The following is a 16,827-nucleotide window of genomic DNA, read 5'->3' on the forward strand; positions in this document are numbered from 1 at the left end:
ATAGGTATCCTCAGTGAAGCATTGTGGAAGGTGCGCAGAATGATAAATGCACAATGTGACTGCAGCCGTAGACTTGGGTAACATAGGTATCCTCAGTGAGGCATTGTGGAAGATGCGCAGCATGATAAATGCACAATGTGACTGCAGCCGTAGACTTGGGTAACATAGGTATCCTCCGTGAGGCATTGTGGAAGATGCGCAGCATGATAAATGCACAATGTGACTGCATCCGTAGACTTGGGTAACATAGGTATCCTCAGTGAGGCATTGTGGAAGATGCGCAGCATGATAAATGCACAATGTGACTGCAGCCGTAGACTTGGGTAACATAGGTATCCTCAGAGAAGCATTGTGGAAGATGCGCAGCATGATAAATGCACAATGTGACTGCAGCCGTAGACTTGGGTAACATAGGTATCCTCAGTGAAGCATTGTGGAAGATGCGCAGCATGATAAATGCACAATGTGACTGCAGCCGTAGACTTGGGTAACATAGGTATCCTCAGTGAAGCATTGTGGAAGATGCGCAGCATGATAAATGCACAATGTGACTGCAGCCGTAGACTTGGGTAACATAGGTATCCTCAGTGAAGCATTGTGGAAGATGTGCAGCATGATAAATGCACAATGTGACTGCAGCCGTAGACTTGGGTAACATAGGTATCCTCAGTGAAGCATTGTGTAAGATGCGCAGCATGATAAATGCACAATGTGACTGCAGCCGTAGACTTGGGTAACATAGGTATCCTCAGTGAAGCATTGTGGAAGATGCGCAGCATGATAAATGCACAATGTGACTGCAGCCGTAGACTTGGGTAACATAGGTATCCTCAGTGAGGCATTGTGGAAGATGCGCAGCATGATAAATGCACAATGTGACTGCAGCCGTAGACTTGGGTAACATAGGTATCCTCAGTGAAGCATTGTGGAAGATGCGCAACATGATAAATGCACAATGTGACTGCAGCCGTAGACTTGGGTAACATAGGTATCCTCAGTGAAGCATTGTGGAAGATGCGCAGCATGATAAATGCACAATGTGACTGCAGCCGTAGACTTGGGTAACATAGGTATCCTCAGTGAAGCATTGTGGAAGGTGCGCAGAATGATAAATGCACAATGTGACTGCAGCGGGAGACATGGGTAGCATCCATGAAGCAGTGTGGGAGGTACATAGCTTGTAGGTACATATGCATGATTAAAGCAGACTGTTGGTATTGGGCCACCTACAACCACAATGTTGATGTAAATCTAGCGGTAAGATGTATAATGTGGTTATTACTGATTTTGACTTTGCTGAGGGAAGCTACAGAACACTCTTATTATGGTGTGATTCCAGATTACACTACTGCCAAGTGGTTGAGTGGCATGAAGGCCACATTCTGCAATCCCAGACATTTTAGCTAAAAGCAGTTTATTATTTTAAAACTACAATATAAGAACAATAAACATTCCGTCCCACATTAGATAAAAACATGTACACAACAACACGCTAAAATACGACGTATGGTTTTCACACTGAATCCCATGCAGAGGGGAAACAAGGACAAGCTTTTAATTGTGTGCACTGCAGCCAAACTCTACAGCGAGACATGTTAACTGTCTCATTCCCTTTTTTTTTTTTATGTAACTCAGTTTTTGTCTTCCTTTTTCGTCTCGAAAGTCAACACACATAGAAATGTTTAACCTAATTGGTATGAGATGTGGGGAACGGCAGGTCACTTTGAACATCAGAGGGCAAGGCTCAAGTTCCAGCCTCGGTTCAGCATCGTATCACTCTGGGCAAATCATTTAACCTTCATGTACATAAAAAAAGTGTGATGCAATCAGACTCTGTTAGATTGCAAAAGTTATATTTTAAAACCACCTTTAAAAGAACACTACATCAGATAAAAATAGGTACACAGCAATCCACTAAACTACGACACATTGTTTGCACACTGCGTTCCATACAGAGAGGAAAATCAGTCACCGCAATCATCAAATACATTAAATTGTAAGTGCAGGGAGTCACTAAAAGTACACATTTCCATCAGAGGCATACGATCTGAAAAACATAAATACATTTATCAAATGCATTAAAGTGCAAATGCAGTGAGACAATAAATGTGCGCATTGGTGGTATGACGTTACAACGCATACTTTTACCACGCATACCATTACAACGAAACTTTTACAACGCAGGATCCATTACAACGCATGCCATTACAACGCATGCCATTACAACGCATGCCATTACAACGCATGCCATTGCAACGTATGCCATTACAACGTATGCCATTACAACGTAAGTATGGGTAAGTATTATTTATTGTAAGTGTTGGATAGTGTAGGGGTTTAACTTACTATTCTAACTTCAGGGGGGCGTAACAGTAGGGAATGTGTTGGATAATGTAGGGGTTAAAATTAAATTTAATACTTACCCATACTTACGTTGTAATGACATGCGTTGTAATGGCATGCGTTGTAATGGACCCTGCGTTGTAAAAGTTTAGTTGTAATGGTAGTGCGTGGTAATAGTTGCGTTGTAAAGGATGTTCCCCGTGCGCATTACCATCAAAAGCAAGCGTCCAGGAAAAAAAAGTATACATCACTGTCAGTTAAAAAGAAGAAACCCATTTAGGAGCTGTATTCTTTCTGGATATAAACACACCTAGGATGGGAAAAGTGCTGTGCTTGGAGATGATTGGGAAGCGTGCAATTTGATCAAGAGCTAGAAGCACGTTTCATTATGGGATATGTACAAATCCGCCTTAAGCTTATACCTAATGTGGTAGGCAGTTCTCTCGGACAAGGCCACGTAACCCATACAAATGACGCTACAGAAATGACCACGTACATGTCATCTGATTTAAGGTACAGCACTATTGCTGGTTTATCACTTCTAACCCAATGATGTTTAAAAAGGAGGATCCACCTCCACCTTGCGGCATCAAATTTCTTACTGAACAGAATCAAATGGGTTAGATTGTCCAAACCACCAAAGCTACAATCACTGTGGTCATGTCTACCATCGAGCATATCGATTCCTTTGAGATAGTCCCTAGTTAGAAGAATACCCAGCCGGAAGTTTAAGTACAATATTCGCTTCGGTCTAGCCTACAACACATCCAAGCATTCTGAGCACAGGAGGCCATAGGTGTTACTAAAAGCAGTTTGGATTCCTGGATTTTCCACATTGCAATTCTGTATTTTAAAGTCCCACAATACTTAAAAAGACTGAAGTGGCTGAATGTGTTCCTCATGTTAGGGGGTCTTTTGGCAGCTATAACTTTACATTGTGAATAACCTTAATTGAATTAAAACAGAAGACTTCTAAATGCGCTTAGTTTGATAACGTCTTTTATCTTGGAGTTTCTGAACGTTTAATTTGTTTTAAACCTAACTGTCTCTCTATTGCCACAATTAACTCGCTCTCTTTTTCTTTCAGTTTTCCCTGGATTGTTTTCCTGCAGCTTCATTGAGCATGAGATAATTGCAGGATACAGCCACCTCTTTACCGTTCACGGTTCGGACCTCCAACTTGAACCTTACATGATGCTGGCCCACTCTGACGTGGTGCCCGCATCTGACGAGGGCTGGAATTATCCTCCCTTCGCAGCCAAGGAAGTTGATGGCTTCATCTATGGGCGAGGAACACTGGATGACAAAGGCTCGGCTATTGTACGTATTGGGAGCCACCAGGCTACCTCATGCGAAATAGATGACCTTCAAAACTCCCCACGATTTCTGTGTACCTTTCGTACCCTTTGTCACTCTAAAACAGTGAACACATTGCTTTATTTTATTGCTTCAGTCCATTCTCAATAACCTTGAAATCCTTTCTGCCCTTCCTCTGTAGTACCAACTCTGCCTTCCTGCACTCTCCCTTCTTAAGTAGTTGCAAATTGCCTGCAGTAATGGTCAGGGCCAGAACAAGCTTGTTGAAAAGAAAAACATTAAGGGTTTTAATGGTGCTTTGCCTAAACATCTTTTTCTGTTACCAAGCCCTGCCCAAACTTTGCATCCACAACCCCTTTCGGCCAGCTCTTTTTTAGGTCGAGCCTGGGCAGCGCATGTGCTGCTCTGCGGCATGCTGTACTGGACTATGGAATACAAGCCCCGTCCATTCTCCGCCCATATTTCTCATTGACTTGTGTCCTTATCCTTTGAAAATGTTGACTTCTGATTCGCTAATAGGCTTGTTAGCCCCCTCCTTAGTACCGCCTTGTTTTCATTTGTAACCTCCCATGAGGACTGGCCCTTTTACTTCAGTTGTTACACAGTTCTTCTTTTTTAGTCTGAAAGCACTGTTTGCTTTAATGAGTTTCTCCTACTGCAGGCACCACATGCTTTCCTGCAACATTCGTGTGCTTTCACTTTCCGAGCAGCCTGGATAATAGCAGCTGATTCTTTGAATAGGTCTCACATTTACAAGAGTTTGAGTATTGGCACTTTAAATGACAATGCCTTTTATTCATGTGTTAATTAGCAAAACGGATAAATAAAAGGTATCCTCATTTACAAAGCCTTCAACGTTGGGAAGATTGATTTTTAACCCTGTACTCCATATGGGTTGGTAAATTGTTATTGGTACCGGTATGATCATCGCGTCTCATATCCCATAACCTCTACATCTCGTTGAGAACACAGCTTGTGGCCTTCCCATATCAAATGACCTAATCATTCCTCACAGGGTTCTAAAACTCATTAAAGGGTGTTTCTGCTTCTTTACTGACTATAACAGGATCAGATCACTCTGGGATCAACCAGGCTACGAAAGCAAGATCTCCACAATACAAGCATTGGCATAGCCAATATGTCTTGCCTTTGGGACCTTATAAGTGTTTAGCCATGCAACACTTGATGTTGTTGCACCAAGGATATTGTGCTGGATAACTGAACACTCCGGGAGCCGCAGTGTCTCTGCATCGACCAACGAGGGACACGAAGTCCCAGGAGCCAGTGTGCAGCAATCGCCCTCACCTGTGCCGCATCTCACCAGGGGCCATAAAACAATCTCGCTGCTCCCGCTTCGCGGAACACGCACGGGCGAAGCCTGGGCCAAGGGCGGGCCCGTCAGAGACCGGACGAGGCCGGGCTGGGCCCACTCTCCAATCTCTCCTACTGTAAGGTTTGTTTTCTCAAACGCTTAACTACCTTATTTGTGTACTCTAACATTTGTTGAATGCCTGACTCATTTTATTTTTTTCATTAATAATGAGCAAGCGTGACGCGAAGAGGCTAGACGCTCCCATTGGTGGAAGTATTACAGGGACTTTAGATCAGTTTATAATTAGGGCAACGTCTGTCCTTGAGAAGGAAATTGCATTAACTGAGCGCCGCTTGTCTTTGGACCCGCACCTGATGAAAAGATCGTCCCTAGGTTTAATTGCTACAGCACTCTCCGGTCAACCCTCATGTAAATATAACTACAGTTTTAACCTCCAATGAGGATAGTATCTCCGTGTCCACTCCATCAAGTCCTCAGGATAACTCTTCAAAACTTCCAACAGCCACTGCATGCACTGTAACTAGTGTTCCCTTAAGATCGTCAGCTAGATCCTTGAAAAGAATAAAACAAACAACAACAAATGTTTACCTGACCCTCCAACTAAAAGGAAGAGATGAGGTGACCCTCAGAGGCAGAATATAGCAAATGCACCTAGGATTAATAAAAATGTAGGACGTATCCAACCAGTTATACCAAGTATTTTGAGCACCGAGGTAATGACCCCCCCCCCAGACTTCGACCTTGCAGCATTGGGTGGTCACTGCACGAAGTCCGAGGATATGTGGAGAAGGCTGGAAAATCTCTTGTCAACTCTACTGTCCCCTATCACTTATAGACTGACCCGGATTGAAGAAGGACTTGTTATTGTAGAAACTCAGGCGAAATCAAGCCTCTTGGACATAGAGGGCCTTTCAGCTCATCTAAAACCCACACCGGCGACTTCAACTAACCAATTAGTGAACTCTGTGCCAGAGCAGGTTACAGCTAAACCTAAGCCTCTAAATCGGCACCCTCCGCAATCTATTGCCCCTAGTCCATCTACAGGACCAGTAGTAGTAGTCCAGAGGAACTTACTTTCTAAGGACAATTGTGATGTACCAGCAGGGAATTTGTCGAGTGAGTTTGCCCAGACGTGTGTAAGGTGGGGGCTCACTCGTAATTGTACCTATCTGCGCTAGCTGTTGGCGCTGCATTTTGTTGCTACTTTTGTTTCACTGTCACTTTCAAAGTTTTTGTTTTAAACTATCTGGTTTTAAAATTCACGAGGAAACGCCACGTATCTAAATTGTCAAAGGGAGTACCCGACTAACTAGGACTCCCCATGCTTGCTCCGGTCTCTTCCCCGGTCCACCACAGGCTCCTCCCCTCTTTGTAAATAAATCAATATAACCCCATGCAGACCAGAACGCGCAGCAGACTCGTGCAGTGGGCGCGCCAAAGGCAAGCCCGTCTGCATCTGTCCACGGTCGACCGGGGCCAAGGGCCACGAACCCTACATCTCCTTTCTTAGCACCAAAGACCTATAGCTCAAGGAAGCTTCATGAACTAGGTTGCATAGCTCCAACACCCTGCCATCACACCTGGAACCCAGCAGTCCCACAGACCACCTGCACACTGTGTGGTTTTCAGTTTATAAGTGTACTTCCAAATAATACTACTGGTAACCAGTACAAGATCTTCCTTCTAAACTGCAGGTCCCTTGTAAATCATTCTCTGGAAATTCACCTACTCATAGAAAATCTTAATCCAGACATTCTATATCTGACTGAAACATGGCTTAACGACGAATCTGAACCAGACCTTGTCCAGGCCATCCCCCATCGCAACCAAATATCCCGCCTAAATCGCAAAACGGGTGAAGGGGGGGAACTAGCCGTTATCTTTAGGGACTGTTTTCAGTGCCGCAGCTCCTTCAATCTTATACCGGACTGCGAAAGTCTAACGTTTGCGATAGACTTTTCTCCCACTAATACGTTCTCGGGAATCCTCTGATACCGTCCACCTAGAACCTTAGGAGATTTTGCCACCAACCTCCCCTCCATATCGGCCAGCTTAGCGAGCACACCAGCAAATTTTACTCTTCTGGGAGATCTTAATATTCACTTCAACGACACTATCAATCACACAGCTCTACACTTGCTAGCAAGCCTATCGGCCTTACAACTGACCCACTTAGCATCCGAACCAACCCACACAAAAGGCCATCTACTCGACCCCATTTTTAGCAACTGTATAGAGGTGGAAGTGTGTACCCCCTCCCCCATTTTGTGGTCTGACCACCTTCTGATCCCCTTTATCTGGACTGCTCCTAACCTACAGCCTCCGCCACACACTACTACACTTATGCATAGAAACTGGTCCAAACTCCCGCTGGACGACTGGCGGATAACTCTGGACAATACCAGACCACGCAACAATCCAGACCCTACCTCAGCAAACGAGGAATACACCAGCTGGATCTCCAAATCCTTAGATTTAGTACTTCCCCCTGAAATGCGCGGAATCCAAGCCTAGTTCAAAAACCGCTCCTTGGTACTCTCCCGGCTTACGGGAACTAAAATGTAAATGCAAACGATTGGAAAGGAAGTTGAGACTGGACTTTTCCCCGCCAGTAAAACTGACTACAGAGAAATGCTTAGAACCTATAAAAATGAGATTAGATCAGCACAATCAGCTTTCTTTGTAGAAAAAATCAATAAGGCAGATCTACCGCATTGTAAAAACCCTCCTTAAACGTCCAGAACAGCACCCTGACCCTTCCAAAACACAAGCCGCTTCAACAATTTGGCCGAGTTCTTCCTCCTCAAAATTCAAAATATCTACACCTCTTTCCCCCTTATCCGCACTACCGCCCAATCAGTAACCATCCCCATCACCGACACCCAACCCACCGCTTCCATGCAATCCTTTCCTCCTCTCGATCTCACCACACTAGATTCCATCCTGCCACAGGTAAAATCAGGCTCTCCCAATGATCCGGCCCCCCCACATTCTTTGAATCTGGTAAATAACAAGATCCTTCCAACGGTACTCAATCTACTCAATGCCTCCCTAGCCACTAGCTCCGTTCCAACTCCTTGGAAGTGCGCCATCATTAAGGCCCTTCTTAAAAAACCTAACCTTGATCAGAAAGATCCTAACAACTATCGGGCAATCTCTCTACTCACCTGGCTGAGTAAGTTACTTGAAAAACACACCAACACCGCACTAGTGAACCTCGAGGAAGTTCACTAGCTCGACATCTCTCAAACTGGCTTCCGCCCCATGCATGGGACTGAAACCGAGCTACTTGCAGTGACAGAGGAGGCAAGGAAGATCTTGGACCAGGGGGGATCAGCCACCATAATCCTCCTTGACCTAAGTGCCACCTTCGACACTGTCAACCATAGCATGCTACTTCATCGGCTCTCGAACATCTGGATCTCTGGAAAGGCCATCTCCTGGCTTGAATCCTTCCTCTTGGACCGCTCTTTCCAAGTGTTCAAGGGTAATATCACCTCCACGAGCAAGCCTGCTGTCTTCGGTGTACCACAGGGCTCTTCCTTGAGCCCCACGCTGTTTAATGTTTACACGGGGCCCCTAGCTGAGGTAGTCCCTCCATATGGAATAAACATCATTACCTACGCAGATGATGCTCAGCTAGTGGTGGCCCTCAATCAACTGGACACGACCCCCGACAATCTCAGGACCTGCCTGGAAGAGGTCTCCAAATGGAGGACTCTGTCGTGCCTTAAACTCAACGGTGAAAAAACTGAGCTAATGCTCCTAGGCAACCCCTCTCCACTCGCGCTCAAGTCACTTTGGCCCCCCTGCCTTGGTGCTCATCCCACACCTAAGGATAACATCAAGAGCCTAGGCATATGGCTCGATAAATCCCTCAATTTTAACGGCCAAGCCACTAAACTATCAGCGACCTGTTTTGGCTTACTCAGGCTAATATGGAAGATCCTCCCTTTACTGCCTTTCCAAGCCAGAAAAAAATATGATCCAGGGACTTGTTCTCTCCAGGTTGGATTTTGGAAACGCCTTGTACTCAGGAGCCCCCCAATCTACCTTCAACACGCTCCAGATCGTACAAAACTGTGCAGCGCGTACACTACTCCAAACCCCCAGCCGACACTCGGTAAAAACTGGTCTGAGGAGCCTCCACTGGCTTCTGATGAGACAAAGAATCGAGTTCAAGACCCTCTGTATAACCCACCGAGCATACTGGAAAACCGGAGCTGCCATCAACCATTCCTTGATCACTGCATACAGCCCCGCCAGACATCTCAGATCATCGTCTTCTCTCCTGGTGACGGTACCTAGGATCAAGAGAACCAGGTGCGGAGGTCGGTCCTTCTCGTACAACGCATCAAGGCTCTGGAACTCCCTTCCCCACCACCTGCGCGCAGAGCCTAATCTTTCGTAAGCACCTAAAAACCCTGCTCTTCTCACAAACTGAATAATCTTTAATACCGCTCCCCATAATGCACAAGTCTACAGCGCTAGGACGCCTCAGGGTAGCTACTGCGCTTTACAAACTATCTTTTCATTTCATTTCATTTAATTATGAGCCCACCCGTGGACGGCAGAATGGATATGAGAACAGTGTCACCAAAGGTCACCAGTTGTGATACTCGTCCCCCACTAAGGCAATCAATCCCTCCTACAGACATTCAACGACTAGGAGATAGGGGGCACAATGCTGCGCATTCCGGGAATCCGACCCTCCATCTTCCATCAGCAGCTACCCCTTTAGCGTTTGTTTTAGCAAATGTTCCACCACTACGGGCAATGCAGACAGAAACTACTTATCAATTAATGTTAAAAGTTCTGCATTGGCTTACCAATAGTCTAAAGGATGCTGGGATTTGGGAGGGGGGCTTGAATAGGCATTTGATTATGGCTTGACGCACTCCGTGGATTGGCTACTTGAGAAAAGAAGGAAACGGTGACTGTGTTATTGTTAATTTCAATAATCCTTATATGCCTAGATTTTTATTGGACAATCTGGGAGGGGTGGATTGGAGATATATGGATAAGGTGTCTATTTTAACCTTAGGGTTTTTTTAATAGACCTGGGTTTTATCCACTGGGTGTCCGGAGTTCCTATGGGGAGGGCAGGCAACTCCTGGATCCACAAAATGATGTACCTAGACCTCTAGAGGTTCTTTTGACCAACAGATTTACTCCTCTATCAGGTCTAGATCAGTGTGATTGACTGCCTTTGATTATCTCTGAAAGGGGTCCAGACTGAGGGAGCATGAGCGGCTCCCCAAGCTGTACCCACCTCGACGGCGACTCAACTCCGACTGACATTTCCAAACACTGTTTACCCGTAGGGCCAAATCTTAAAGATGATATTGGAAAAACAAAGGTGTTATTCCATTCACCCCCTTTAGTTCTTCACAACCAGAACTCGCCCAATTGCCCAAAAACAAGGATTCTATCATGGAACATTGCGGGTCTGAATAATAAGATAGATTACCCGGATTGGGAATCTTTTACTAGCCAATTTGAGATCTGCATGTTTCAAGAAACTTGGGCAAGAGGGGATGCTCTTAAGTCAGGTTTTGCTTCGCTTAGCATCCCCGCCGCATCTAGGGGTAAAGGGAGACATTCCAGAGGTCTTATGACATGGGTGGGTGTCCATTTGGGTTGTACGGCCGAAAAGATTGACACAGGCTCAAATGACATATTATGTATCATATTGCAATTCCCATCAATGATCTCGGTAGTCCTCCTAAATGTATATTCCAGACCAACACCCCTGGGTAAAGAGTCCCCTAATTACACAAATTGTGCATTATGGTGAAAAGGGCAAGCGTAGACCAGACTGTGTCAGAAACCTGCACGACTGGTTGGTTGCGAAACACCAATGCACACCCATGTATTGGAGTTTAAAGGTCTTTGTGGAAGTATTTGCGTGGCTTCTCTACAGAGGCGACGTAGAGTGACAGTCAGTTTAAAATAGGGAGAGCCACTTATTCCTCTATTGCGTCTTTAAACTGCCGACCGATATTATCTGCATTTTTCTCGCCGTGTTTGGTGCACACGTTGTTCATGTTTGCACAGATTCATTTTCTCAAGCACTTTCAGTGGCTGTCATAAAATGTTTCCTTTACGGCATGTGAGCTATGGCTCCAGGTTGTTCATTTTAAATTATTCAAGCATTTGTTGTAACGAGCTGCATTTGCTGTCTGCAAGTTGCTGATCAGTTTACTTGGCCTTTTAACGACTGTGGCATACTTTGATAATTCACAGTAAACCCCACCAGTGTGAGCTGTGCTACTTCGTCTTCTTGGTAAGGCCGCTTTTATAGGATTGAACACAAACCGGGGCCCTGGCCAACTTTTGATCTGCTCCTAAGCCTATTCTGACTGGGGTCCCACAGGGCTCGGTTTTGAGTCTTATGTTATGTTAAAATGGAATTTATAGAGTGCTCGTACACCGGGGAGGTTTCATTGCGCTAATCTGGTCGAAATCCAAGCTTTAGAGAAAGATTCATAAAGCCTGTCGAACAAACCAAGTCTTTAGAAGACTTCTAAAGCCAAGAAGATTAGTGCAGGAAAAGATGTCGGAGGGAAGAGAGTTCCAAAAAGTGGGGGCCAGGTTTGAAAACCTGGCACCACCGGTGCGCTTTAATCTGAAGCGGGGGGGGGGTGAGTAGTAGATTCTTATGGGCAGAGCGAAGATTCCGCGTTGGAACATATTTAATTAGCATGTTGTTACCAAACTTCGGGCTCCTGCCGTGGAGTGCCTTAAAAATAAGACATCCGATCTTAAAAGCACACCGCTGGGTAACCGGAAGCCAGTGTAAGTTCTTCAGAAGAGGGGTGATATGCTGACGTCTGGGAAGATGAACAATCAGGCGAGCAGCCTAATTTTGTATTATTTGTAGTCGTTTGGAAAGGCAGACAGGGATGCCAAAGTATAAGGAGTTGGCATAATCAACATGGGACGTAACCATTGCCATGATCACCTGAATACGCGCATCATGAGTGAGGAATCTGCAAATCTTGTTTATCTTAAAGCAAGAAGCAAGTGGAGATCACCGAGTTGATCAGAGACTTCAAAGTGAGGTCCTGATTGATAACCACTCCAAGGCTTTTGGCCGAGCTGGAAGGGACAGGGGGCTGGCCCAAGTCTTTAATCTGTCTATGGCCCCCTTTGCATACCTATAGAGTCCTTCTGACGACACTCAGTGGGTTGTTAGACTGAAAAACAATCCAAAACCGACTGCACTGAATCTCAGTGACTGCCTGTAAGGAGAATCAATGTGGATAAGTTTTAACTTATCGCTCTTTAAAAACAGTAAACCTGAAATTGAGGTTTTTGGTGCAGTCAGCATCTTATCGAAGGACTGGTAGCTGGAGACGATAAGGAAATAACCCTCCCCGGTACAGCAGACACCAAATCTAGGAGTGATTGTGGCCTTTGATCTGTCTTTTGTGAAACATATTAAAACCGTGTGTCCTCGGGGTTCTGTCTTTCGAGCATAATTAGAAAAATTCTCCCTTTCCTTCCTACTTCAGCTACAAAAGTTATGATTCAAACCCTTGTCCTCATCAGAAAGGACTGCTGGCGGTATTGCTGAAATATCTTTTTTGCAAAATCAGAGCGGGCAGGTCAAACTCCAGAGGAAATAAGTAAAGCATCTATGTAGTACACAAAGGCGACCCACAAGGCACGCCACAAAAAGAGACCTCACCAGTTTAGGTGAAAAACAGCATATGTATTATGCACAACACAGCAAGAGGTAATCACATGGGTGAACACGGTGCCAACTGGCACCCGGTAGTCATGTACAGAAGGGGACTATTTACAGGGCAGGGCAACTGGGCCGCTGCCAGAACCAGCACAAGAGTATGTGGAATAAAGGTAGATGCAAGGAATAGATGTGGAGTCCAGCAGCTGTAGCTTTAGGGGAAAAACACTTTCAGCATGGTTGTAACAACATTAGCACCACAGTATTGTCATAAGGCCTAAACCTGGGGCATAAATCACATTAGCATGACGCATTAGGCAGGTACATCCCATTAGCATCAATAATGAAAGTAGTGCAGCCCGTACCTACTGGCAAGGTCAGGAACTTAGCCGTGTCTCACTATAGGCCTCAATCGCTGTGTGAGCAGGCCTGAAACAGAAACCCCTCAACACCTCCTTAAACAGAGACACAAGCTTTGTAGACTCATTGGCCAGCGACACCTTAAATCAGGCTCCTTATGCATTAAACCTTCTTAGTATTGGGTATAAACAAGTGAGCACCAAAACATGTCCGTCAGGGAAAATAACATGAGCATGAATACACCATCCCTAGACATCACTTACATTATGTATACCCGCATTAGCAGGGCCTTGGGCATACCATTATCATAAACATCACATTATGCTTCATAACAGCAGGGCAGACACAGTAGCACTTGGAACATTGTGCCTTATCATTGGGCACAATCATGGGCATCAGTCACCTCCTGCATTTGCATGAAAAACACAACGGCATAACCATGTGAGCATAGGGGCTTATTATGCACAACAACCTTCAGTGTAAGGGCATCTAACTATTTGCATAAATCCTGGGTCATCTCATTGGGTAATAATCATAGGGTGGGCTCTCAGTAGGCCCTGACATAAGCAGGAGGCATCCCAATAGGCATAACCTTCACTATAATAAATGCATGGGTGCAGGAGGCCTGGAATAGAACATCATTGCATGTCAATAGGCTAAATGGCAGGAACCCCTCTAGGTAGCCAATCTGGGGCAATACTGTCACTAGGCATTAATCACAATGTGCATAGGAGATCAGCATAAACCTTAGCAGAACTGCAATGAGCATAAAAGCGTTAGCATTGACACATTACCATAAATGCACTAGGATCACCACATTAGCGTAAGTCACGTTAGAAGGGGGCATAAAACATTAACAGCCATATAGTCATTGAGGGAAAGCGGCCTACATTATAATTGCCATCAGCCTTGCAGGTTAGTCTTTGGCGCCACAGTCCCTGGTGAAAATGGAGTCCATCTTCTGGACTCTGTAATTAAGAGTGCCCCACAATGTTGAAGCTGCCCGCTGTCAACCAAGCCGGCAGGGGGGAATCCCACACACCGGGATTCCCTCTTAGTGCTTTAGAATCCTGGCGCTGTAGACGTCCGCTCCTCTACTCCTGAGCACAGTTGTAGCGCCTTGGCAGCAAGCAGTGGTACAAAAGGGGGTGGTGATGGACGGAGCATCTGAACCAATCACACACTCACACCCAGTCAAGAGATCTGGGTTTAATCCATCACCGTTCTTTAGCCCACTCTGCCCACCCCAGTTCAGACCCGGCCATATGTAAATCAGTCTGACCCTGTACCTCATGGGAACAGTCCAGCCCGAACTGCCAAGCCATGCCTTCCCTGGACCAGAAACAAGCTTCCTAGGACCGGTTTCTGGCATTACAGCCGTCTTCAGCCAGGCTTGCTTGAATCCAGTGGCAAAGTGAGCAAGGGACTCACGTCTGAGCATACCCTGCCAACTTATGGCGAACAAAGCTGTACAAAAGGGGGTGGTGATGGACGGAACATCTGAACCAATCAAACACTCGCACCCAGTCAAGAGATCTGGGTTTAATCCATCACCGTTCTTTGGCAGCAAGCAGAGCACAGTCAATACAAATAAGGCACTCTGGCAGCACCAAAATGCAGCACACATGCAGGGGAATTGAAATATAGCGCTTTGACAGCCCAGCGCTGCAGGCCTCAGCTCCTCTTCCCCTGGCACCCTGAATATAGTGCTTATGATGTGGTCGGCCCCACCATGGGCTTCAGGGGCGACAGGTAGCGCTCCTCACCAGCAATGCGAATATAGCCCTCACAAGGTTTAGGTAGCTGCCACAGATTAAGGGTTCCACCTAAGGACATAGGGCCCACGCTCCTCTCTCCTCACTGGCCACCTGCATATAGCGCTTTGGCAGTACAGCGCTAGAGTGCATGCAGGGGGAGGGTACAGGCAGTCCACATGGACGGCTCACGAGGCGCTAGGTCCCACCAGCAGACTCAGGGACAACAGGTGCTGCTCCTCACCTCCTTCTGGGAGCAGCCAAAGGTGCTCCTTGGCAGTCAGTCAAAGTGCTCTCCTTTTCCAGGCGCTTGGGAGTAGTCAGAGCCCAGGTGTGGCACTCACAAGGCGCTAGAGCAGGAGAGCAAGCAGGCAGTGCTTGGACATGTCAGCGGTCAGTGGGTACTCATCAGTACAGGACAGCAGCTCCTCGAAACCATTATCCCCTGTAACGTGGCACTCCTCCTGGTACAGCAGCCTGAACTCCAGCAGCGGGCTCTCACTGGCCCTGTGGACAGTGGAGGAGTACAGGTGGGCTCAGGGTCCAGCACACAGGCACATGCGGCGGCATCCCCTGGCAGCAGGTCCCCTCACTCTCAAGTCCACGCTCTGACTGAGCACATGGCATCTCTACTGCTCTAAAAATACCAGAAAGGCTGGAAGCTTCTAGAAGGTCCCTGGCAGTTCCAGCTTCAACTGCCTTTGTGAATGACATATCCTAATTTCTGACATCTTAAGTGCTCAGGCAAGTTTACTTCATGTTGACTGTACAATGTGGTGATCAGTAAAAGGTGTGCATTATTTAAATTTGACACATTTTCATTTTGAGTGCTGAAGCACATTAGGTAACATTTTTTAATTGCTATGCGAAAAACAGAACCACTTCACTCACCCTTTTGGTGTTTTTTTCTATTTCTTTACTTTTGGTATAATCGTGGCACCCGCGCTTTACTTTAACATTAAAAGTAAAGCGCGGGTGCCGTGATTATACCAAAAGTAACTGGGGGACGTCCCCTCCGACGGGGCCTGGGTCGTCGTTTTTACGGCGAACACGGACGGTCCCCACAAGATAACTTTGAAGGGCTCAGCTGGAAGAGGACGACACTCCATCGGGTGCCTAACTGGAGCCCGCCTGAACGCGGGACGCCTCCCCCTCTCCGACGACTGACCGAGGCTGTCCCTGGAGCGCTCGGGTGTAATGACACCTCTGTTATACGAGCGAGGGAGCGCCTGATCACCAGTGTGTCGTGGAATCCCTGGAATTGTCATCAGACTGAAGGCGTTGGAACCTCACGGCGGAGCTGCTCGTGGAGCCCTCGGAAGGTCGGGACGTCTCCGGTTTAGAACTGAGGAGCCTGATTCGCGCAGGGATCGGCGCAGATAGCGGAGCTGCATGAAGCTTGCGGCTCCTGTTTAGAGCTTGTGGAGACTCTGGAGACTTTCTCCCGGCGTGAAGAAAGAGCGCGATCATCTCCAGCGCTGCATCAAGGTAACGGGCCAGGGCCCAACCCGTCCTCGTCCCTCCTCCCTCCCGCCCCGATTCTAAGCTGCGCAACGGCGCTTTCCGAGATACCTCTCCCGCTCTCCCCTCGTGACTGCATCCGGTGGCATCCTCATCTTGGCATCTGAGGTGGATGCCGTTTTCAGGGTGGGGGCCCACAAACCAACTCATAAACAAAAGCAAGGTCTGCACTAAGATTTGGGGCCTTAAGAAGACCATTGAACGGATCAGAGTGGGGGCGGAAGATCACTGCACTGGACCTCAGGTGGGCCTGCTTAAATGTTAAGTTTGTTTTTTGACATGGGCTTCAATATTCCCTTAACATGGGAAATATCTCAGTTCTCCCTCTTTGGATATCCCTAGATATCAAAATGGCCGAAACTGACTCAAAGTAGAAAAAGGACTTTCTCCAATGAGTCACTGCTCAACTGTAATAGAAAGAAGACTGAATTGCCTCCTCCATTGAGCACCCAGCATGGCCGCCACTAATATGCATAGGAAAAGGACTGCCACCCTGAGGCTCTTTTCCT

The 16,827-nt window shown here is 46.6% G+C and overlaps 1 protein-coding gene across 1 annotated transcript in view; it reads left to right on the top strand.

The window, feature by feature from the left end:
- Positions 1 to 16,827, top strand: part of PM20D1 (peptidase M20 domain containing 1) — a 220,322-nt gene that overhangs the window by 15,070 nt on the left and 188,425 nt on the right. The window contains exon 3 of the mRNA XM_086923426.1: positions 3,431 to 3,663. Coding sequence (XP_086779552.1) covers positions 3,431 to 3,663 — 233 coding nt within the window. The remainder of the gene's footprint in view (positions 1 to 3,430; positions 3,664 to 16,827) is intronic.

The sequence above is a fragment of the Lissotriton vulgaris genome, chromosome 5 (assembly GCF_964263255.1).
Source record: "Lissotriton vulgaris chromosome 5, aLisVul1.2, whole genome shotgun sequence".
Taxonomy (NCBI): domain Eukaryota; kingdom Metazoa; phylum Chordata; class Amphibia; order Caudata; family Salamandridae; genus Lissotriton; species Lissotriton vulgaris.